Source organism: Phaethon aethereus (assembly GCF_964289735.1).
Source record: "Phaethon aethereus genome assembly, chromosome: 12".
Lineage (NCBI taxonomy): Eukaryota > Metazoa > Chordata > Aves > Phaethontiformes > Phaethontidae > Phaethon > Phaethon aethereus.
Window position 1 is genome coordinate 10,584,419 of NC_138588.1, and position 25,529 is coordinate 10,609,947.

At 39.0% G+C, this 25,529-nt stretch overlaps 1 protein-coding gene across 1 annotated transcript in view; it reads right to left on the reverse strand.

Annotated features, from left to right (window-relative positions):
* ADAMTSL3 (ADAMTS like 3) overlaps positions 1–25,529 on the reverse strand; it is a gene marked incomplete at both ends in the record, with an annotated part of 187,579 nt that overhangs the window by 71,276 nt on the left and 90,774 nt on the right. Inside the window, 2 exons of the mRNA XM_082004922.1 lie at positions 8,532–8,658; positions 22,963–23,199. Coding sequence (XP_081861048.1) covers positions 8,532–8,658; positions 22,963–23,199 — 364 coding nt within the window. The remainder of the gene's footprint in view (positions 1–8,531; positions 8,659–22,962; positions 23,200–25,529) is intronic.

Genomic DNA, 25,529 nt, shown 5'->3' on the forward strand with positions numbered 1-25,529 from the left:
CACTAACCCTTAACCAATTACAGACCAGTTAAGAGCAAACATATATTAGCTATAATGTATATGTTATAACAGAGTGTCTGCATCTAACTTACCATATAAGATCATTCCTTCCAGTAAGAGCCTCAATTTAAAATTAACTATAAACCAAACCAGCCCTGAATAGGACATGTCAATACAAAACAGCTTTTGGCTGCCTGAACGGCCTCTTCGTGTATAAATGTACAACACACTTACTTCAGTGCATTTTACAAAGGCAGAAAGTTATTACTTTCCATTTCAAATCTGTGATTTGCCCAAGCAAGCTGAGTTAACAGTCCAATCAATAGACCAGAGTCTTTCATGCCAACAAGAGCAGCGTGCTCAGAAAAGGGCATGCACAGTGCACAACAGGGATACCCACAGAAGGAGGAGATGGGTGTCCAAGCAACAAAGTACCAACATGCCATCTCCCATTTCCATCACAGCCCAACTGCAAATCTTTTTTGAGGCAGGACCTGCAGACATGGGCCCATTGCAGGTACAGCCCGCGGAGAGTGCTCTGTTCAGTGATGGCATGGACGTGTACCTAGGGGCTGGTGTAAGAGAAAGTTCATTTTTGCAAATTCAGAAAGTAACGAGTTGAAGGTCAGCGATACTTTGGCTCCAGAATTACTCATACTACATTTAGAGGATGAATATCCGAGTTTAGTTTTAACTAAAAAATAGCTGAGGAATGTTTCTTTCCACTTTAAACCGGACGCTTTTATAGTAGATGCTAAATTATCAGCTTCTGGTTTACATCTCCTTAGCATAAGTATGAAATCCTGCCAAATATTCAGGATACTTCAAGCAAATACTGCAATTATTTTTTCTGAAATAAACACCTTCTTAAGTTACAGTTTTTATATCGCCAATTTCTAGGAAGGTCATTTAAATATAACAATTTATTTTGGATGTAATAAAATATGATCTTTATTAATTTCATACTTGGGTATTCCACCAGAGTGCAAAATACTACAGTAAGAACAATAATACAGCTAAGGAGCCCTGGAAAAAACATTAACTACTGAACCACTTAATACCTTTGCATCTTGGTTTTTCATCAGACGAATTGCTAAAGATAGACAAAAGGTAGTGGATGTGGATATCTTTAAAGTAAGGAAATAACTGCTGAATTCATATGTGCTCTACAGTATTTGAGAGAAGGCAGGTTTGAGGGGCCCGTCTGTCCCTACTTGGTCAGGAACTGTATCCCGTCTTGCAACCAACCAGCAGTTACAGCACAAAACCTCAAATAAGAGTCCGACTGCGACCAGTTCGGAATACATGCAACTGCTGTTTTGAAGTGGAACCAACTGCACTCTACGCCGAACAGACACGGCCCAGATGTGCAGAGATGTGTAGGACTGCTCCTCCTGAGAACAACCAGGGTCGTTCTGCTGTGCTTCCTCCACCTCCTTACAGCAAGCTCTGCTCGCCTCGGCAGGCCTTGTTGATCCCTTTTCAGGATGCTTCACATTCCTTTAGCAGTACTACAGACATTCCACCCTCACTGAAGCACTCTCTGATATGGTCCAAAAGTCTCACAGGGGTGCTAAATTTGGTGTTTCTCTGTGGTGGAGACAATATTACCAGAAAGTATTTTATTTGCATTAGAGGAGATGACTAAGTTCACCACCACAGCAATGTTCAACCTCTGCAGCCCCACAGACCTGTCAAGAAACCTGACAGCAGGAGATTCTTGTAACCTGACTGAGATAATTATGACCTAGGGCAGCCTTTCTATGAGATGAAGTAAATTATAGGAAAAAATAAAAGTGATATTTTTGGAATTCTGAACAGGGATGGGGCATTGGAAGAAAATGGGACAGAGCTGACCTAAGGGACTCCACCTTCTCCTGAGGACAGCTTTAACTTCCTATGAAACAGTACTTACGATTGTCCAGGTCTGGCTCCAAAACTATATATTACAAAGGTCTCAGGTTCTCAGTTAAAGCATATAATTCATATTCTTAAAGGAACACAAGGCCCTGTAAAGCCATTTAAAAATGGTTATGCTGTACATTTCCCATTAAATCAGTAGGATCTACACTGTTAAAAGTAGTGAACTCTTATGAAAACATAAGGGGAAATTGCTACCCTGAAATCTATATTTAGAATTTCCAGTTACCTTCCCTCCCATACTATTTATGTATCTTTGAAAGTTAATTGCTGACCTTTGTCTAAAGCTGAAAACAAATAAGCCCAAAATCATTTGGAACATGCAGAAACCCTAGACTGTAAAATCTGATTTTAGAGTCATAAAGCTCACCTTAAAAACTGAGAAACAGGCGAGATATTGTCTCTCTATTCTAACACTGCTTCCACTCTAGGGATTTCCAAGGGCAGGTGGGTCATCTTGCTCCAGCACCTGCTTGAAATGGCTGTTCTGCTCTTACCCAGGGACTCCCTCAACAAATGTGTGCACACACACTACACGCAGCACTTGCTGATTAAGCTCCTAGATTGCTTTTACTTTAGATGGCAAGGTTTGATCCTGTTTCTATGGTGTTAATGTGGATTTAGATTCTGGATTTCAATGAGAGCAAGATCAGACTCCCTGCTATGGTAAGACTGGGAGCTAATCCCCAGGATCAAAATAAAGGAGCCACATTCCTGAGCTCAATCCAATTCAGCAGGTTTTATTTATTTTTCCATGTGGGTCATGGTGGACCCATTTACTGTTTCACATATGGGCCAGTTGGGATTTTTCCCTCTCTCCTCTTACAGCAGGGCAGAGGGTTTATTTCAGGTCTATTAAAACTGTTTCTTTCCATGTATTTGTTCAGCATTTATCTGCTGGTCCTCCAGCTCTGATTGAAGGCCTATGAGCTCTCAAAACACTAAGAACAATAGCACAATGGAAAGAAAAAGCTCATAAAGTTTGGACTTCATGTGGCTTCCCTCATCCACTCTAACATTAAGCATAATTTCGGAAGACATTATGAATGTTGACCTGCCTAACGACAAGAATCTGTGCAAGACCAAATACATACTCTTCAAGAGACACCTGAACTAGACAGGTATGTGCTACGGAAAGCAGCAGTTATATATCTTGACCCTAAAAGTCACATTGCAAAATCTGTATAGGCACATCCTTTCTGTCCTTGAGTCCTTCTGCCTCCAGTCTCACACTCTCCCACTCCTCTCTACCTTCATCCCTCTGTTCACTGGTCTTATGACTCAAGGCTGCCTCTTCATCTGAGTATGCCACTTCTTTGTATTGTTGAGTAAGTATTTCTAAAGTGTGGTAATCTGCTTTTGAGACAAACAGCGTTGCCTCAACTCATTTTAGTTACATACTTAGTTCTTTCTACTTCTGGACACCTATTCTAAAATTTCTATGCACTGGAGAAACCGTACACACAGTAAGCAGTCCATCAAGAAAACGTATCTCAAGGAAATGCAGTGTGAAATAAATAACGCAATAGCCAATGTTCTTACACAGGAATTTCTCTAAGACAAGAGGGATCAGGAAAGTAAAGGAGGTGGCTTCATACTACCTCTAACAGCCCCAAGTAAACCAACCAAACGGATTTTTAGACTGAAATAGTATGGTGTTGAAGACCCAGCATCCACACTGTACACATTGCAGGTGCTTCACTTTGAACCAACTCTAATCTGACCTCATGGTCTGTATATTTAGTAGCCGTTGGAGAACATTAGGTGCTTTTCTGGGGCACATCTTCTGGTTTTATCTTCACCCAAAAAATTCACTCTATACTCTTGAAGACCACTCCTTGATGTGAACTGATGAGCAGTATGTTAGGACCATGATGAAATTTGCTTCAAAAAACATACTCCTTACCCAACTGAAATGCTAAAGTATTGGCGCTCTATCCCTCCCTACACACAGTCTTCCTGCCAAACCAGTCCCAATTCTCTCTTCTGGCTCTACATACAGTTGATCTTTCCCCTTCCTCCCCAAGTGTTTCTGACTCCATCTCCCACACCACATTCTGTATCTAATCTCAGTCTTCCACTCTTCCTCTTTTTCCTTGACCCAATGTATCTGTACAGCCAGTCTTAGGTACTCCTCCCACCTTCTCACATCTGTCTTTCCTTCACTGCATGAACTAACATCAAATTTTTCTGTCCAGCGAGTCTCATCTTGCCTTTCCCTCTCCTCATGTGATTTCATCACTCCCAGTCATAAACCTGAAGCTCAGGAGAGTCAGAAGCTCTCCACAAAAATCTCGTCTGGAATGCCTGAATGTGAGGCAGGAGGCACCATAGAGTTCATCCCATGGTACCCATTCTACACTGCAGCAAAGTAGAAAGCAAGAGCAACCTCAAGGACAGCTTTTAATAGCTTACCTCTGGAAGAGCAACATGTTAATTTATTCTAAGGAGATTGCACAAATGTTCTGTTTGCAGTTAGGACATGTAACAAGCTAGAGCACACTAAAAAGGACAAGTTTTCAGAAATGTCAGCTGTTAACATCCAAGAAGCCTCTACAGAGCCTGAAGGAAAAGGGTTGGGGTTTTTTTTGAAGGATTGTAGTAAAATATGTGTTGCTGTTCACAGATATTGCAAAAGACTTGTCCATGACCAGAAGACCATAGCCTGCCAAATTTCAAATCCCTGATCCGTGATCAAGTCCAACAATGGGGGATGTTAAGACATATTAAAGAAAAGGTTTCAGGAATGTTTTGACAGTGGGAAACAACATGTTTTTCTCTGCTGTGTCCTTGGAATATGCTGAGTTGTTTTGGCTGAATTTTCTCCCAAACATTCAGCACCTGGCATGGAAAGTTTCTGACCCAACTGTTGAATTTTGGCAAGAAACATTCATATAAAGGGAAGTATCCGGCCACCTTGGCAATGGGGGTTACTAGGTCCATGTATATTGATTTCAAAGTGGGAAAAAGATGCAAGGTAGAAAGTTGTAACAAAACTGAGCCAGCTGATGATACTGCACAGGGAGACTTGCAGAAGGCCTCTGTTTAGATAAATGACCAAAGTGAAATTAGATTTTTGGTTAAGTGTGCTTGGGGAGGATGACATACAAACCATGTGACAATAAGTGACCAATGGTAAATTACACAAGTGCCATAGGAAATAAAACGTATGGCAAGAAGGAATTCAAACAGTTACAAAGCTTAGGACATCAAAACCTTTTATATGAAGCTTTTAGCAAAAGGTAAAACTTGCATGTATCAAACAGTTTGAGAATCAATATGACCAGATTAGGACAAGTCTGTGCCTTCAATTTCGCTTCCTGCTAATTTCAGAACCAGTGTCTTTTCTTATTTCTTGGTATCAGAACCAGAATCACTCTCCTACCATTTCTTGCCAATAATGGTGCAGGACACAGATATCGGGGCCCAATCCTACAATTTTTCCATGTGCACAAAGTGCAGTGGAGTTAATGGGAGTTCCATGCATATAGCACTAGAAACATCAGGCCCATGATATCTCATTTCCCAATGGGACGGTACATTTTACAACCTATTACACTTTTTGTTTGAATATCATTAGTCAAACCTTTAATCATTTTACCAGAATGTTAGAATCTGGCTTGCTGGCAGAGGTCTACTCACTTTGTCTTTCAAAGGCAATTAAGTGTTAGTGGAAAAAATAAAGAACCTTTGAAATGACAGTTCGTTTCATATTTGCAAAACAGTAAGCTTTCTTTCAGTGCTGTTTAGCTTTCTGATCAAAGGCATTCATTTTATGTAAAAACATATAAAAAAGATAATAAAACAAAGTGAGTCCTTTATGAGAAGTCATAATGCTATCATAATGCTGAAATCATTTGCTATAAATGCCTAAATTTCTTTTTTTAAAATAAGGACCAAGATAATGAGGCACTTTACTTTTCCCGTATGTGTCGTCCCCCCCCCCCTTTTTTTCTTCATAATAAAATCTTTGGCTCTTGCTTTTCTTTCAATTCTTTAATTTGCCTCATTGCTCAATAAAATTTACATCCTGCTCACAACCTTACAAGCTCCCTCTTAAATACATGTCTGTCATGTGTCAATATTTTACTTCTCAACACTAGTTCTGAAAGCTTCCAAATGACTATCTAGAAGATATTGCGTCTCCCTTCACTGATATATTAGCACTAAGAAAGCATGGCTTTATTTCCACATTTCATTCACACAAAGGATGATTATATGGAACTGCTTCCATAGTGTTGAACAACTTGACCCAAAAAAGATTTTGGTACTGTCACAGTACCAACAAAATAATCAGAAGTTCTAATTTCACAGTTTTGCTTATGTGAACGGTACTTCATTCATATAATCTAGCCTACTGCAGTGCAAGATAAAACCAAAACTTGACATAACTGACATCTTTCCCCTGAATAGTCTTTCTTCATCTTTAATTTTAAAGCACTCTTCAAGAGCCACTGAATTATGACAGAGGAAACAATGAACCACAGGTATTCTTCATAACCTGGCCAAGGCAATGGGAGACCTTCCACCAAGTGATGTCAGCTGTAGTCAGCTCTTACCTGTGCCAGAATACCACAAGTAAAATTAATATTTTCTATCTCAAAATGACAGTTTCAAAACCAGATCCCTGTTACCACTTTGTCTTTACTGTACACATACTAAGCAGCAATGAAGTGTGGAACTTTTTATTTCATGTATCATGAACTATCCAACCAGATTTGCCAATCCAACAAGTTTAGTTTGGGTTGCCTTGAGAACTAGCTAGGGTGTCCCCAAGATTTGTCCTTCTCCAGGGGAATCTCTGTTGCTGTAAAACTAGAATAAACAATGCAATTCCTTTCTGTTCCAGCTGACCTCCACATCTGAAAGGGGAAGAGCTATTTTGTGTATATATATCCCTATATGTATCTCTAGTTATATATAGACACACAAACCAAATACAACTTGGTAACACTACAAAAATATTATCCAATCTTTACTGCTTCACAAGTGCTTGCTCCATGCTGACCAGAAGCTCTGAGCATTTGATATGACAAAGTGAAAAAAAAGTGGCCCTCCATGAAAACTCTTTTTCAGTTCATTGTAAACATTCAAGGCATTTGCTCAGTGTTTCAGGACAAAAACTTTATGAATTGCTGAACTACATTCTCCCATCCATGAAAAAGGCCTCTAGCAAAGGCAAGGCAAAGGCTGACACTGATAGCCCATCCGGTACATAAAAAAGGCTCTTTGGCTTGTGCAAAATAATTCTGTGACTTCAACAGATGCTGCCACAAAAATATTCACTTTTTAATTTAGATTGCCTTTGTTATACATGTGTTGAGTTACAGAAATTATGCACCTGCAGTGTAAGATAGCCTAAGGTGAAACCTTGTAGATCAATACAAGTAATCACACTGCAAGGTAACAAGCATTAAGATAGCATACACTGCACTTCAAGTTACGTCCACATAGAAGCATACTGCAAGCAGGGGCATTTAAAAACTCCCATGGAAATATTTACATGTACTGCAATAAGAATTAAGCATGATTCAGCATACAACAGCTCTTTCAAAATCAGGGCACAAGTGCAATCTTTGCAGGCTGAACTACAACAGTACCAAAATATATGCAGCTGCCAAAGGCAGGTTGTTTCATCCATTTAAAAAAAAAAATACCTTCTTGCATTTGAACTTTGAGTATTGACTTTAAGAGCACCAGATCATCACCCTCGCATCTTGTGGCTCTGCAGGAAGATAACGAACCCCAAAGGCTCCATGTCCATGTGACAAATGCAATTGTGAGTTCAGAAACAGACAAAACAGATGTGAGGCAACTACCTCACACGATAAACACATGGGACATGCTATGAGGATACAGGGAGCATCGCCTGTGAGGGTGGAAAGCACAAGTGTCAGAGGCAAGCCTGTATGTGACAAACCTTGTCTGGATATCAAAATAGCCAGATTCTTAAGACTCCGGTAAAATGTCTAATTCTGATACCCCTCCTCTCTTATGTTTTCAATACTACTGAGACTTACAGAGTTACTCACAGTAAGATGCTAATTATTTTGAGAAAGAATGGCAAAATTTGAGCAAAACACACAAAAAGATGAAAGCATTATTCCCTTTCCCCTTGTGCTTTTTGTACCATAGAAGTAGCTAGCTTGCCTCTGAAGTTCAACTGTCTTTAGACACTTAGGGAAAAAAAAAAAAGGCAAAGTTAAGTTGAAAACCAGGTACTTTCAATCATGGGCCACAATTTCCATAAAACCATCTAAAAGATGTTTCCATGATTTAAAAACATTGCTGCAGCATCACACATATTGCAACATGAGGATACCCTCTAAAATAAGATGTGCATCTTGATGGTTATTCCTGATATAATGAATTGAGTAGCTCTATAAAAAAAAAAAAACATATCTCAAATTCTTTCCTAGCTATACCCTAATGCGTGGTATCCCTCATGGAATTTCAATAGACTAATCTAGCACAGACTTCAGAATAAGTAGCTTTGGAAAACTGCAAACAAGTATATAGTTAAAAGGTCAACACTCTGCAATACATATGTTAATATACAAGCAGAAAACATAGTCAAGGATAAATTATCACAGGATCAATTTGCAACCTACTTTTTTCTGGTGAGACATGTGCCTTAGCTTGTCCCCTCACAAGCCTGCATGTTGAACCATCTCCTGCACAGATTCCACAGTTGTCTTCCTTGGCATTGCTCCCAAGTTGTCGATCACAGCCTACTGCCTGCCAACATCAACACCACAGTCAGAAGGAGGGCAAAGCTGTAGTAGACATGCTCAGGTTTCTGGAATTTTATTTATTATGTTATCCTTTTGATTTTATGAGCTGGCCTCATTCTATCAAAGCATATCTTGCTATTTAGGATTTTAAAAGCACACTGTCATTTCCATGATTTTAATGATGAACCACAACAACTGATATATTAAGCTACTCAAGCATAGGAAATGCATGAATCAATTTCCCCCTACTTATGTGAATGAATACCATTGAGCATTATTCTTTCCAAGACAACGGACAACTATGTTATTTACAATTTGGTTTTCATCACCTGTTTAATTACGTCTGAAAAAGGATTAATGCAATGAAATAACTCAAGTTAAATATTTACAGGGCACTCAGCCTTCAGCTTCACAGACAAGCAGCTGCGGGCAGTGCTCATAATCGAGTGTCTTTGCCGTCCAAAATTTAACTAGCATTTGTGTAGATCTCCTACTTACCATTCGTATCAATGTCAATCACATACACATTTGCTAACCAGGTTTTAAAAAGCTTGGATGATTCAATTCTCACCTTTCCATTTTTTTTTTCCTGAATATGAGACCCAATCTATAAAACTTTCCAACGATTATTATAAAAACACCCAAACTTAAACACTGCCAAAAATTCCAAAAGCAAAGTTTTTGAAAAACTGTCAGCTGAAAACTCTCCAAACTATAATGAAAACATTTTTCTGGGTTTTGCTTTTTCTTCATATCAGTCACCCTACAAGAAACATGGGAGTGAGAATGGGAAGACAAAGAAGAATAGACAACATTGACTAAAATCACCTTCCTGCTGGAAGGGAGATAAATATTTGGTGTCACCTATCTTACGCTTCACCATTTTGTAGAAGAAATTTGCAGGGTGTAACAAATGCTGAGCAATGTGTTAAAAAGCTAATCTGCAGCTTCAAGTTTTCTCAAGTCAGCCTATATGCCTCTTATATCCACACATCCCTGAGAAGTGCAGGCAATTTGTCACGGACATATATATATATTTAACTGACAAATGGATAGAAAGCACTCTGGAAATTCACAGTTAAAAGCAGTGCTAGAATTCTGAAATTGGCCAGCATACTCCTCTTCCTATATAAAAATGCTTGGAAAGGGCAGTCTTAGCCGCCAAAATCCACTGCATCTGCACTATGCCAAAACTGACACGCGATCCCCTTGGAGAGGTGAGGATCGAGTCCACACGTAAGAGGCAGGGTTGGGTCTTCCAGTCTGAGTTAACACATACACAAGACACAAATCACACACATCTGCTGCCAAACATGGAGAAATGTAGTCTCTAAGTTTCATGCATCTCTAAGAAAAGGCAGCCTCAACTCCCACTCCTGCCCCTTTCCTTTATTTTCCTAATTGCTTACCTCCTGCACTCTCTTAAGAGGAGGGCATTACAGAGGACAGTCAATTGCATTAATTATGGTGGTACTTCACTTGAGAGCGATGCACTGATATCAGTGCACTGAATGGCATCTCCTTACTAAAGGGTTCAGATTTACTGTAGAAAACTACATTAGCAGCAGGAAATTTTTTTATTCCCACAGCTGAAGGAGATCTTCGACCTGTGTAGCCCAGCAAAGAATCCACTTTAAAAAGAAATAAGCAGCTTAACTGAAATGATTTATTGTTTATGTTAAGTGTTAGTAAAAGCTCAGTTGTAAAAATGAAACAACACACTTTTGTGGCAAATCAGACTATCTCAGAACAGGTGCTGATTTACTACACAAGCCATGCACACATACAGAATTCCAGTATTATAGTTTAGGATTGGATTAAAGATTAAAATATTTTTGCTTAAAGATATTTTTTCACTTTTGCTCTGGGTTCATCACCGACACACCCAGAAAATAACAAAAAGAAAAAGACCGTAAACAAATTACTCTAAGCTCATCTTCCCTTTTTGTCACCAATTAGCATCGAGAAATGAATGAAAACACCACAGTTTTAGAAACAGAAGCTGACTGGCCACTGTGTGAATCAGAAAGCAGATAAAATTTCAAAGGATACAATAATTTGGTGCTTGACTCATTGGCATTAGACTTGACAGCTCTCTCAATTCCAAGCTCCACAATTGACTTTCTTGTTGACCTTTGAAAACTTCCTTTGCTTTTTGATTACAATCTGCGAAAGGGGTATAACTGCAATTCCCCACCTCACAGGGATGTTGCAAGAATAAATCTCCTAAGAGTTCTGAAGCGTTCAGGTGGTGCAATGAAGAGAACCATACAGCAGTTGAGCGAGCCTATACTCCTCTTAGGGAGACTTTTGACGTATTTGTTGCTCCCTGCTGCTTCTCCTGTGTTTATTCACATAAAGATAATACTAGTACATGGAGGTAAATTGTTAGAACTACTGCACGTGTAATCTCTCCCCAGATCTCACAAACACATTTCCATTTCAAAGTGTAATCTCATTTTCCAAATATTAAAAATACGTTTATTCTCTCACCAATTACTTCTCAAAGGAAAAATTAAGCTGCACATTGTGATACTCTGTGTGAGACATTTCTATTTTTATTAGTTTAAGCTGTTGTATATTTGTAAGCTACAGATCCTGCAAGCCTTTGGTGGGAGGAGGGTATTGAGCAAGCTGAGTACTTGCAAGACCATCCCATTAAAGCCCAACATGATAATAATAAACATACATACCGAGCTATTACACACAGTCCCTAGGAAAACAAACTCTCATTGCATATAACAAAAATTATACAACTGTGCAAACACAAAGCACTATTGTGTCCAACATGGAATATAAGGAAAAAGACAATCAGCACAGCAGCATACTTTAGAGGACTCTTTCATATAGTATTATTGCTTATTGTTTAATAATGCAGAAATGCCTCAGAAATAAAACAGGAGTACTAGCTGCAAGGGACTTGGATGTGGGAAAAGTTTTACGGCTCCCCTGCCAGCAAAGGTGGTGTGTTCAGCTAGATGCACTCACCCTCTGTGGATTTCCTTCTGAGGTTATGTTTATATCAACTGTTATGAATACGAGTATCAAGCAATGATATCCCGGAACATAAATTAGAAAGCAACTCAAATTAATATCGCAATTTATGCCTGGAGTGACACAGAATTTCAGGTTTTGTTGAACATGAAGCACCCAAAAATTCTGCAGATTTTAATCTGACAAGCCTCAAATTCAGAGCTAATTCAACAAGTGTTGCTACCCTGGGATCTTCATGAATGAACACTAGGGTGGGGTGTATGTCAAACCTGAGTGTCTAGAGTTAGCCTTTGTCATGGTTGTAAAACCTTGCTAGGAAGCAGTACTTCTCAGACAAGCTGGACAGCCATGGACCTTACCAAAACAACAAGAAGCTGCAAGGTATAGCTTTGGGTCAGGCCTCAAACACGTATGGTGTTTTGACACCAAACATTATGAATTTAAGGTGTTCATATTTTAGACAACAACTCTTAGAAAAACATCGTGGTTGATGAAACGTTTTGAAGAGAGCGCGTGTGTATTTGCAAGCAAAGCTGCAACAAGAACAGGATCATGATACATAGCAAGAGCCTTCCTCAGCTCGCACACCATTTCAGCCAGCCGGAGAGGCCTGAGATGTTTCACAAGCAAGACATTGGTTAGGGTTAATTTACCCCGCTGTTTACAGAGCAAAGGGATCAGCTATAAATATTACACACAGATTGGGAAAACATCTGCAGTCTTTTAGGGCATATTCAGAAATAATTATATTAGGTGAGTTTAACATAGGCTGCATAAATGAAAAGTGATAATACAAATTGTGTAACTGAAGGATTGGGACCTTGTCAAGTTAAGAAATCTGCAATCATAAATACCATCATTCAGAAAAATGGTACAAGTATTGTAATGACTAGGTTGTAAGCGAGCTCCTCCGACAGCAGGGAGAATATTGACCAATGCGCAACAAAATGAACAATAAGTGGAAATTTGATATAAAAAGGGTATTGAGGAAATGTGTACTTTGTGCATTTAATAAATTGGCCGTGATGGGGTATCTATGAATTTGGACATGGTAGGATTATTTTCACAAACAGGTGTGTTATCCATGACTATTTTAGGACAGAACCTGAATATGTTATTTAGCTGTGTTCTTCCAAAGAAAAAAATAGAAACACAAAAAAGAATACTACTGTTTTGTCACCAGCAGCTAGAACGGAAAGCATCTGATTAAGCAGTGAACAGAAACACTCATCTGCTTCAACAAACTTCTAAACTAGATGTTAGTATGCCAATGCTATTGTTAAAGACAATACTGAAGGGTGTTAAATATTTTGTAGCACGCTTAGGATAGTTCGTGTAAGTTCAGAAAGGCAAAGGAAGAGCAAAAGGTCAGGGTGTAAAATATAGTAATACAGATGAAAGAAAAATGGAATTGCTGCTGATATGTTAGAGGTGACTATGGAACGTTACAAATATTTTTGCAAATACGAATCCAAAAATCACTCCGAGGCTCCCACAGCTGTTTCTTTAGTTCTTATTCACTTAGTAGGGTTTCAGCTGAGGAATTAGACTTAAAAAAAGTAATATACACATTAATGTTGATTTGTGAAGGTCAAAGAATAATCTCTTAAATTCACAGATCTTCCTTTCTTAGGATGTTTATAATTAACTATGATAAGAAAATGGACAGGACTGCAAGGTGACAGATTTTTAACTAAGATTCCAATATGGCAAAAAAAGCGCTGTGAAAAAACTGGCAAATCCCAAACCCCCTTCCGAGCCTTCTCTTAATAAACGTAAATACAAACATGGACTAGAATTGCCAATGCAGAGCCGAATGCAGGATCCAGATTTGAAATTTCAACTTTTGCTTGTTAGATCATTGCGTTAAACGTCCTTAACTTTTGTTCCCTCAACCGACCACTCACCTCCAGCCGCAGGCACTCTTTCAGAGTAGGCACAAGACCATTCTTTGTAGAACACATTCCACAGAGGTGAGTTGTCAGTTACAAAAGTGTTATATGTCAATTATAAAAAAATGTTTCTGGGATGCTAACGACTCAAAATGATATGCTTCAAATAAAGAACCTGAAGATATACCTATGCTTTACAAAAGAAGAATACTTATGTGAAACATGAGTAAAATCAGAGACCCGTGCATAACAAGCACCATTTAAGTATTGTGTCATTAAAACTATCAAAAGCACAAAATTTTATACAGCAATAGATATTATTATATGCAATACTTCTCTTTAGAAATGGGCTCCCCCTTCTATGGTCCTCTGGAGCCAGAGATCCAGGTACAGCCAGAAAAAACAAACATACTGAGTTCTCCTAATAGAAGCGGCCACAAAAGAATAACTCACTGTTGGTTTTGTTTGTGACAGATACATAAATTCTATGAAACATTAAGATTGAAGTTGCACTAGTGTCATTCTTTCTCTACCTACCGTGTCTTAGACTAAGCTCTTTAGCAGACAGACCATTTAAGTATTCAGCAATGTATACATTAAATACTCTATTGTCCTCTACTTTGACTAATATGTTTTTGATTGATATAGAACTCTGATTTATCAGTGATTCCACTAAAAAGATAACTTATGTTTTTCAGTGTTTGATGTTTACTTGAGGTACCGGCAGCTCAGTGTCAGGGACCGATGCCCTTTATTAATAGTGATGAAATAAAAACGGAAAATCAATTCAACAACATCTCAGTATGACATAATTACCATCCTTCTAGAGTTGCTGGGCAAACCCCACAATGCTTGGGGAAACCCAGATGAAGGCTACCCTGAGTACATTCACACTTGGGTGCTTTCATTGGCCTGGCTATTTCAAAGGATGCACAACCACATGCACTCGTGAAATAGGCGGCTAGTGGGATTTTAACACAAACATACAGATGGCATTTAGTGAAATTCATTCAAAGCAGAAAACCCACCAAAAAATTTAAGGGGAAGCACCCAGTGTGCTTAAAATGTAAAAGAAATACTACATTTCTGCTGAGCAAGGAACTGCACTGCGGAATGCACAAATGGAGATGATGATTACACTTCTTTACAAGAACGTACGTGATAGAGTTATTATATAGGAGATCCTTTTCCTTAAGGGCTGAACAGTCTGTAATTATCCCAGTACGTGTTGCCCAGTAGTTGTTGTTTTAAAATTGACTAGCAGCACATCTGTTAGAGCAACATCTCAGTAAGCAAACCCTCTATTGGTTGGACCACTGATCTGCTGAAGGGTGGCAAAGACTTTGTGGACTAGGTGCAGTTGGATTTTCACTGCCTGTGAAACTTGTCAAGATGTGAAAAATAGAGAATGAAAGTAGAGTATTACACCAAACAGATCCAACGACGTGATGTGACCGCCCTGACACCAGGATAGTAGTACATGGGTTGTTACAACAAAACTATTCATTTCAGCCTTACAAGAGATCAGAACTGAGATAAAAATGGAACATAAACATCTACATACTTTTTGAGGTTATCAGCATTGCACAAAATACAAGATAACATGAGAATTATTTCTGGCAAAAATATCTTCTCCAAGTCTTGTGACTTGACTAAGGAAGGACACATGTTTTATTTCAACATTTACTAGTAAAATACGCAAATAGTGCAAAAATCCTTATATGCTCAAAAAGATAAATCTCTATTACAATTCACTAGAATCACTCTCAATAGGGAAAATTAAAATCCTCAAGGTCTTGGTCAGAGAAAAAGGATTTCTATTTCTACAAAGACACACCACAAAATACAAAACTCAGAAATTAAGGCTGTATTTTACTGCACAGTCCCATGTGCTATCACAGTACACAGATCTTATTGCAATGTCAGCTATTTGCAGCATCTTCTGCTCTACTTTTCTGAGCCCAGAATCACAGTACAGGCAGATATTATGAATGTCCGCATCCACACAACAAATAATTAATTTTAAATATGGTTGTGGGAATTTATGGTAATAAAAACACAAGTATAAAACCTATCATGTGAAAATTCTGCTCTGCCTTAGTCAATATTTTCCATGTATCTTTGCCCTGTTGTAAAATCCTGCTGTCATTCAAAGCCCATCTTTTCATTTACTCTGCAACCTCTGCTCACATCCTTTGCTTTGTGATCACTTCAGCTTGCACTTTATTTCTATACAGATAAAATATGCCCCTGGAGAGAATATAAAGAAAAAACTCCCACTGTCTCTTTCCCATGCTCATCATCTACAAGTCATCGATTCTGACAAGCAGAGGGAGAGATACCAGAATATCCCTCTGATTACAGAGGGATTTTTTTTTTTTTAATTACTTTTAAAAGCAGTGTGGAATATTAGCTTTCAAACACCACTTTCAAACTCTAGTTTATCCTCATTGAGGATTTAACTTGGTCTGAGACATGATTTTATCCTCACATGATCCTGTCCCATAACTCTTCAGTTACGTTTAAGCTCAGCCTAACAAAGGCTTGATTGTGGCAAAGGGTCTCCCATCTCTGCAGTCGAGCCCTGCAGCTCAGTAGCAGCCCAGAACAGCTGACATGGGCTTCAGCGTATGTTAATAAACAGAACAGAGCCCCTTCAGGGACCACGAGTATGTACTCTGATTAACAGTGAATGTCCCAGCCCATCCCTTCACAGCAAATGAAGCGGCAATCCCAGCTGCCAAGCCGAACAGGTATTAGTGACAGCGGGACTAAGAAAATTTCCTCTGTGTAAGGATTTTCAGTAGTTCATAGATGAGAAATGAGGGAGTAAAGGCAAAGCGTGTCAAAATGCAAACCTCAGAACAGAGGCATAAAATAAGTCAGAATGATGGGCATGAGGAGACACACCACGATGTTAAAATTCCCCAGCCATCCATACAGACAAAAAGAATGTAAAGCAATAAAAACTAGCAGATAAAAAATACGGTGCATAAAATTCATTGCATACTAAAGGACTCCTAAAAAGCCTTTCCATACATTTCTGCAAACATTTTATATTTGAAGGCAAGAGGCTAGTGTTCCGCGATTCTGTAAATCCACTTCCATCAAATAAACCAAAGCATTTAACTCTTACTACAGGATCTGTCACATGCTAGAGCAGCTCAGAGATTACAGGACCACCCAGTAGGGAAGCAAGTACCCTTTCCCACACGGCCTACTTTTTAAAAAATACACATACACAATCTCAGAAGATAGGAGACAAACTCCCATTTGGCTTCTTGTTTGTGAGAATGCTTTCCAAAAAAAATCAATATACGGAATCAGATTACTTTGCTGCTTTTCTGGCTGGGCCCAGCCAAGTCTGCCTTGCTATATGAAGGTGAAGTTAAGCACTTGGGGATTTGAAGGTTACTAAGGCTATAGTTCAAGACGACACCCAAAACATAGTAGTTTTCCTACTATCACCGCTTACATGCTTTAGGGCCTTGCTAGGCTGGGAAACGAAATAGCATTTGTACAAAGCTCACTAAAACAAAGCAAAACTTGGCAGAGAGAATCACTTAGGAAAAAAGAAATATAGATAAGAAACTGGAGATCAGAAAAAATCCACCACTTATCTGACAAGAAAGGATAAACTTAGACAGTAAGAAATCCCTGTGGGGAGTATTTCTCAGTAAGAAACAGTAGAAGGGAGAGTGAGACAAGATCTGAAGAGAGACATCAGTTTCTAGCAGCAGTGGGCAGCTGCAAAATAAAAACAAGTGATTCCAAAAGACCTTTTCAGTGTCCAGAGTATCCTATTATTACCTACAGTAAAAGTACACCTCTGAGTTGCCAAAAACATCATCGCAAGGCAACCACTCTACAGAGGTGGAGTGTGACATTACAAGTCATGGAAGCGCAGCCCTTGGAGCACAGCTACATGTTCTGCTGGCTTGGGCATTGCCGAGACCCTCCATCTGGTGAGGAAACCAACCCACTGAGGCTACAGAGGGTGATGCTGGCAGGTTACGTAGGATGTGGTAACCCGTGCTCAGCACAGACCCATCTTTCAGTGGGACTTCTGGAGAGCCACCAACATTCCCCAGCTGAATTGCAGCTGGAGCTCCCTGCTCTCCTCAGTTCTATGATATATGTCATATGTATGTGTAGTCATATGAAGATTTTGACACATAGCTCTGAGAGCCAGAAAGTTTTGTTGGATCTACATGAGTAACTCCCATCGTCTCTCTGGATAAGGTCCAGCCTGCCAACTGTGGTGCCTGCAGCAGTACATAGACAGAGTACAGGTCTCTACACAGGGATTCCTCCATTCTCCAAAATGTACTTTACTCCATGTGTTCACTAATTAATGGTACCCAGGAAAGAATGCCAGGTTCAGTATAAAGGCTGACTTAACACAGAGCTACCTTGAAATAATTCTTCCCATGAATAAGTTACTTGAGGTTTGAAGAATAAAAAGGAGAAAAAAGCAATATGGACCTGTTTTCTCTTATTTTTAAATATAAAAAAATAAAGAAGCTTTTTTTTTAACTGCTATTCAGGAATTAACTACTCTGACCAACATGTGTGAAAAACACAGCTTTATGTCTGCAGTAACACTGGCTGGAAAGGAAACATTCCTTTCTAAGTACCTGAACACCAAACCTCCTGTGTAGTCTTTTAACACACTTAGAGGCAAAAAGATGTACCTACAGGAACCCAGAGGGAAAGTACACAAAACACCTTAAATTAGCACTTTGAGAAAGTAACTCTCAGAATAAAAGGAGTCAAGATTCAGAAGAAATTAACAATCTGCTATGTTTTTAAGTCTTAAGCATGAGCAAAGCTCATTAAAAAAAGTACAATAGTCTTCCAAAAGCTTACAGAAACTGTTTTCGCTGAACATGCCAACAGATGTTTACATCAAGTGTAAGAGTGCTTCAGTGGCAAGTGAGAGAGATACCTACTTGCCATATCGTGACACGTGAGAGAAAAAAACTAGCATGGCAGAAGCTGATGGCACTCCACCTGACATATGGGATGTGTTCTGATGTCAGCTAAATTTATGCCATATGCTACAAAAGCATAGTGTAGTGTCTGCCTTTTTTGGAACACAAACAACTTGCTGACACTAAATGGAAAGTTCACCGCAGGATTTACATCATCTTTGACCTAATTGTAACAGCCTAGGACAGAACTACTCAGGCTGCTCCTTAGGACTCCAGATTTTTTGGGTGATGCCTGTATTTATTGTCCAAACACATTAGCCCATATTAGGAAAATTATCACTGTAACCGTTTCAGGTACTGACACAAGGAACACCCCGCTCTGCATTCTAGTAGAAAAAAACCCACACAGGTCTGCATGAATTAAAAACAAAAAACAAGGAGAGGCAGGGCCCCAAAGCAGGCAGAGTAACTGGGTAAATGTTGCCCACATGTGTCTGACATGCAGATGTTTTTTCTGTCTCCACCCACATCCAGATGGGCACAGCAGGAATATATTATATGAAAAAATGTGTTGGGAGTTGTGCAGAGTCTAGAAAAAATATCAGAAGTTAAGTGTGAAAATCCTCCCGGCAGTGAAGTTTTGACCTGTCCCCACTTAACACAACAGCCCCAGATATTTGCTTTGGTAACAGAAGCGCAGCAGTAGCAGACCAAAGCATGATCAAATGGTTTGGCTGAGTTAAGCCTCAAGCAACCCCAAAATATCTCATTAACTTTCCCAATAAACTTTTCCCTGCTTCACCGCCTTTAGATTTTAACTTTCCCTGAAGCCTCAAACCTCCTATCCAGAGAGCAGTTTTGTCATCTCATGATTTTCTTTGACAGAGTATTATTTAGTTGGATCCTGCTTGTTAAGGGAAGTGCAAAGAAAGAGAACTGAAGCTGGACACCGGGAACTCGCTGTCCTTGTAAACTCATAGCCTGCCAAGGAGAGAGACTGAACAAGAATCCAAGAGGCAGAATTAGTGGTGCAGCCCTACTTTACCAAGAAATAAGAAAACAGATCAAAGTGAAATCATGTTGGGGGAAGGGGAGGAGGAGAAGCTGAGATCTTATAAAACCTGCCAACTTTGAGACAATAAGTGAGCAAAACCAGCACCAGTTGGAAAGAGACTCAGGCAAGCCAGTCTCCTTATACTAACTCCTTGGTGCTCCCAGGCATAAAAGCAAAGATATCCACATCAGCAGTATGACATGTTTATTTAGATGAGTTAACTGCAAAACCACTTGCCAAGTTCTTTGCAGGCTGTGCCAAGTGTATGTCAGAACCCAACAGACTGATCTTACAGCAACAATTGTAGAGAATCACAATATTGCTGTCTCTCTCTCTTAACAGCAGTTGAATAAATAACCATATTTTTTCCAGGAAAGATTAGATGTCAATTTGTTTTCTTTTCCTGCTTGAACAGGAGTAGCAACGAAGCTTAGTGTCACTTTCGGAGGAAGTCTCCCACCTCCCACAGTCCCTTTCACAAGTAACCAACCTTTCCGCTCTGCCCCAGAACAAGCCACAAAGAGAAAAAGGTTATTAAAATGACCTTTCATTTCAATTTACTGAATTCAAATTCAAATTTTTACATCAATGAAATTATCCAACACTAAATTATCAAACACAGATTTTTAAATGGAAAAAATTTCCATTTGTCCAAAAATACCTCAGCAATAGCCAGTGACTTAAAGGAAGTAAAGTTAAAGCATCTATCAGTTTATGAGGTTGAGTTATAAATTAATTACATTGCCTAAGTCACAGGACATATACTAAACATGTTGGGGGTTTTTTTTTCTTCTCCTGAAGATGTTCTCTCACACTGAAAAATATTTTTGTGGAATTAGAAGAAATAATAAAAAAAAAAAAGGAAAAAAATGGAAGAGACAGAGCAAAGAAATTGATTCTCCTCAACAGTATAAAAGAGTTCCAGTGCCTGCTTCTGGAATGATTAATTTCTTCTGCCACTACTTAGTTTCTTCTAAAAATGGATTATTTAAATTTTCAAGCGTTTGATATCAGATATACACCATGAATACTACAAAATGCTACAAAAGAAACATTGAAGGCAGCCCCTTTTACATATACCTGTCAGCTGTTCTTCACAAAATTGGATCCACTCTAGAGAAAGTTAATTTTATGCTATGTATGAAAGCTGGTAGATGTTTGAAGTCACTGTGAGAGACACTGGAAGCCCCACAGCACTCTGAGCAAGAGTCTCACAAGCCTCTGAAAAACCCAGAGCCCTGTTAGATCCAGCACGACACAGAAAGCAAAGGCTGCTGTAGAAGTACCACCTAGAAAAGGCTCTGACACCCTCCAGGGTGAAAGCTTGTATTACAAGCGGAGACATCACTAAGAATATTGCAAAAGAAATGTATTATTTGGCAAACGCTTCTGGAGTTTAGAGGTACATCCTATTTTAAATGCACATGGTAATGAACACTGTTGGATACCATTGTGAAGTTCTATTGACAAACGCGGTCACTCAAAGGGGAAAACTGTAAGGAATTCTTCTTCTATTTCAGAGGCAGCAGATGCATTGTGTGTTGGCACGACTGGTATTGGAACTGCAGTATACATAGAAGTCACATAAAACCCACAGCAAGGTCCAGATCATATGTTAATGTTGCTGTAATCCACGTACCAGTCTTCTGCCAAATGTGTCACATTTTCCCCTATCATGGAGCTATTTTGCTCACTGGGCCATATCCCGCATTTTTAAGTCACACACATTTTAGGCATTTAAGAGAGCAACAACCACTCACAGAGAAAGCAAGCTAATTGCAATAACATACCCATTCTATATAAAATTGTTCTGTTCATAAAACTTAAGATTACAATATTTCTTTGTTAATGAGACATGGGCAAAGCTGGCAAGCCTCAAATACTATAACTTGCCTTTTATACCAACTGTGTAAAGTCAATAGCACAACTCTAAAAATAAATATATCTATTTTCCCAGTAAAAGGATATTAACAATCAATTCATTCAATCACAACACACACTCATTAACCTTGTATACTCATGTTTACCACTCTGAGTGACTGGAGCCTAGAACAACTGGTTCCAAGTTATTGAGTCTGGAATTGTTTCCAAAAGTTATTATGTTAAGCCATTAGTATCATCTACAGGGCCTTATAACCAGGCATGCAGGGCATGTTGTACACGTACCATGTCTGAGCCAGGAGAAGTTCCATACCTGCTTCTGACTGCCCAAAGCCTTTCAGCTGAGGCAGAAAGGGTGGTGGATAAAGAAACTAAGCAGAAGGAGAGAAAAGCCTGGGTAGGACTGGTTGGAACTCGGCAGGGTGCCCAGCTGAATGAATATCAGCTGGCTAGAACTAAAACTGGGAAAAATTAAAAATGATGGTACTCAAGAGAAGAGTACTGAAGAACGATGACACTGCCCTCCCTCATGCATTTCTGTTCTCCGTTTATTAAGGCAGCATAAAGTACTGGGATCTTATGCTCTTATGCTCGTCCACACACACAAAATAGCTAGAACTGCCTGTCTTTGCCTCAAGGTTATAGGGAGTCTAGGTCGCCTGATGCAGGTCAGGTCAGCCCATAAAGATGCAACATCACCTGACAGGGTGCTAAGCCCAGCAATGAAAACAAGAAGTTTCATCTGGTTCTATGTGAAGTGTTACCCATCTGCCAGCCGATTCCGTTCTGATTGTTTCTGATGCAATTTTCAGGCTCACATGAATATCGAGCTTAAGTGCCTGGATCCTAAAAGCCTGAGAATGCCTTTTCCATCAAGGGACTTCCCAGATGCAGGCAAGTTAGCCAAGAGTTTTGCAGCTGTAAGAGCCTTGTTTGTTATCTTTAATGTTTTTATCAGAGGCAGGTCCTCCACCACAGAACTCAAATCTACAGATTACTGATGTATCATAGGAATTCTTAGGAATTTAAGATTCAGCACTTACTTTGTTGAGAGGTAAGGAATTTATCTTGTTGAAAAGACTTTACTACTGTAGACATATTCATTGCATGGACTAGGAACTTCTTAATGGAATGAAGAAATGAGAGTAACACATACAACAGACAAAGACCCACACCTGCCATTCTGGCCTGGATCCCATGAGATACAAGACTCAGAAGGAGTAAAATGAAACCAAAGCCTATGTAATTTCATCACACCATGACAAACATACTAGAGGTTAGAAAGCTGTAACTAGTTTCACTAATTTTTACATGCATAAATAGAAGAGTGAGTGAACCTTAGTGCCCTTTTATTTATATATAAAAATATCAATGACTAAGGCAGTCAGGAACTTCTGTGTGCAAGAGAGTTATTTACAATCCACTTGGCAGCACTTGCAGATACGTCTGAAGTAAACTGATATATGAAGATGAAAAACAACCAAAAAGTGCTCACTTAACATGCAAAGCGTCTCACAACAAAGGTCACATTTAGATTTACACTATGAACATACCTGGCATATTCCACTGATGCACATATCCAACGATTCAACATTGCAACGAGTACCATCTAGTACTTTTGGAGCAAGCTCCACAATCAAGTTCTTTCCCAGAGCTTGACATTTCAGGGCACATGGTGCAGTAGGATCATTATACACAGGGATCCACTCATAAAAATGTCCCTGGTATTTGACATCATTGTAGGCTGAACACTGTTGTGCTCTGAAGTCACCAACATCTGAAGGGCAGTCCTAAAAACAAAGCAAAGGAAATATTTTTTTAAGGAGGGAATACTTTGTATTTGCAATAAAGTTACCTGATGAATTACACAGAATCTATTCAGGGAGGCTTGATTCAAGAACTGATCTGCTGTGACAAATACGCCCTATTGCAAAGTTTTACTGTGTGTATTAATAAAATTTATGTTGCTTAATCCATTGCTTGCAGTGCAAGTAACAGAACGTCATGCATATTCCAGTAATAAAAACATAGCTGATATGAGAAGATAATTAAAAATGTTACTTTTTCTGACACTATGTAGTACATTTAAAGTCTGGTTCTGTAATAAGAATTAGCTTCTAAAGGAATCTATATATTTTAAGCAGCTATAACAAGATGTCTGACATGCAGTATTTCTCTTTTCAATAGTTTTTTCCACTTAAGGATTTCTGAGCACTCTGGACTCATTCATCAATTCATATGTCAGAGTAACAAAAAAGGTATGCTTATATACAAAGGAATAAAAATTTGTCTAATTAATTGGGCAGTATTGCTCAGAAAGGGGACAAGAGCATTAGGAGGCCACACCAAAACTTTCAGTGCTCAGCCCTTTAGTCTAATTATAAAACATCTTTGCCTCATGGAAGCAGTAGAGCTTACTCTGTTGCAATAAAACATACTTCACATGGGGAACTATTGATCATATAGTTCCAGTTCTAATGAGACAGTTCTGTACCTCCTCCCATACAGAGCCTCAGCATATACAGCTGAAAGACCAAATACGAGAACTGTTTGAAATAAAATACTCTAAAATATTTTTTCTACATAAAGTGTTGCACCCAAACGATGATGTTAATATTAAACTACGGTGACAGGAATGGAGATGAATACTGATTTATTCAAAAATAACTTTGGTAAGTACTGACAAAGGAGTTATAGTGTGTCAAACAATCTCTCACTAAAGACTTCATTTGAAAGTATGTCCAGTGTCAAACAGTCCATACGCCAGACTGAAAGGATATTCTTCCAAGAATTCCAACTGCACATATAAGCCAGATGTGAGGCTGATTTTAACAAAGTTTTGTTTTCATTGGATATAAGAGTGAAAGATTGTGATGTGTCAGCTGAACTCATGGAACTTAGTAATAAGTATTAGTTAACAATACTAATCCTGAACACAGCTTCAGGCTTATCAATGAAGTGAACCTTCTCTGAAAAAAAGCTAACGAAATAGTATGTGCATTACACAGTACTGGAGCTTAAAACGTGCATGAGAAAGGTTCGAATTCCAGTCCGATGCCCTCAGCAATGTTGTCCTGACACCATTTTGCTCATCTGGATGAGTTGGCACTGCATTAGCTTAAGACTTTGTCAAATCCTTAGATTTTTTTCACCATAGGAAACAGCAACTTAGAACTGTCTCTGGTTTATTTGTAGTGTGCATAAAAAACCTTCTAAAATCAGTATTCTCTCTACTGGTCAACACATGGGGTTTTTGCAACTGAGCACCAAGCAATTCACTGAGCATTCCCAGCAACACTTTTCAGCTCTGTCCAGTGCTACACCTTACAGTGAGCATAACTCAGAATGATGCTAATACATTTTGTATTATTTTTAATCTGGGATAATTCAAGTTTGAGCGATATTTTTTTAAACTATAAAATGATGGAATAAGACAAGGAGAAATTACAGTTACTGTAATTCTTTGAGAGTTTTACCTCTGCAAAATCCCACAAGTGAGAGCTTCTAAAAGCATCAAGCAAATACTGCTAGAAACCACCCTTATTTACTGCAGTGTCACTCTCAAGAAAGTCACCAAGTTTGCACTGGTGCAAATGAGAGCAGAATTTGGCTCTGACTTATCTGTCACCTCTCATTTTCCACAATAGCAAGTCTAAAAAGCAGAGAGGACTTCAGAGTTCATATGGATACCATATGGTTCCCTTCCACCGGTGCAAATAGAGGAGTAGCTAAGGATAAAAATAATAAGTGGAAGTTAGGTTCAGGTAAAGTTAGAAGCAATATTTGGGAGTAGTGTTATTCAACCATGCACAGCCACATTTTCATCACAAGGCGTAAAACAGCTTTCCGTAAAATAGGCAGAGCCATGGCCTCAGGCGGAGTTTTGACAGGCTGTTGTTACAATTCATTATCACTTGGTGTTGATGCAATGCCAAGACACAAACACCACAATGTCAGGATGTCAGTCCATGGTTACTGTGTGTTTCTCATTGATTCAGCACAACGCAGCTCCTTCCTTCCACTCGCTCCCTGGCTGCTTGAGAACAAGTGAATTCTCATCTCTCTATTCTGCTTTGGCATCTTCAAAGAACACAAAGCGTTCCTGGCAGTTCGATTCATA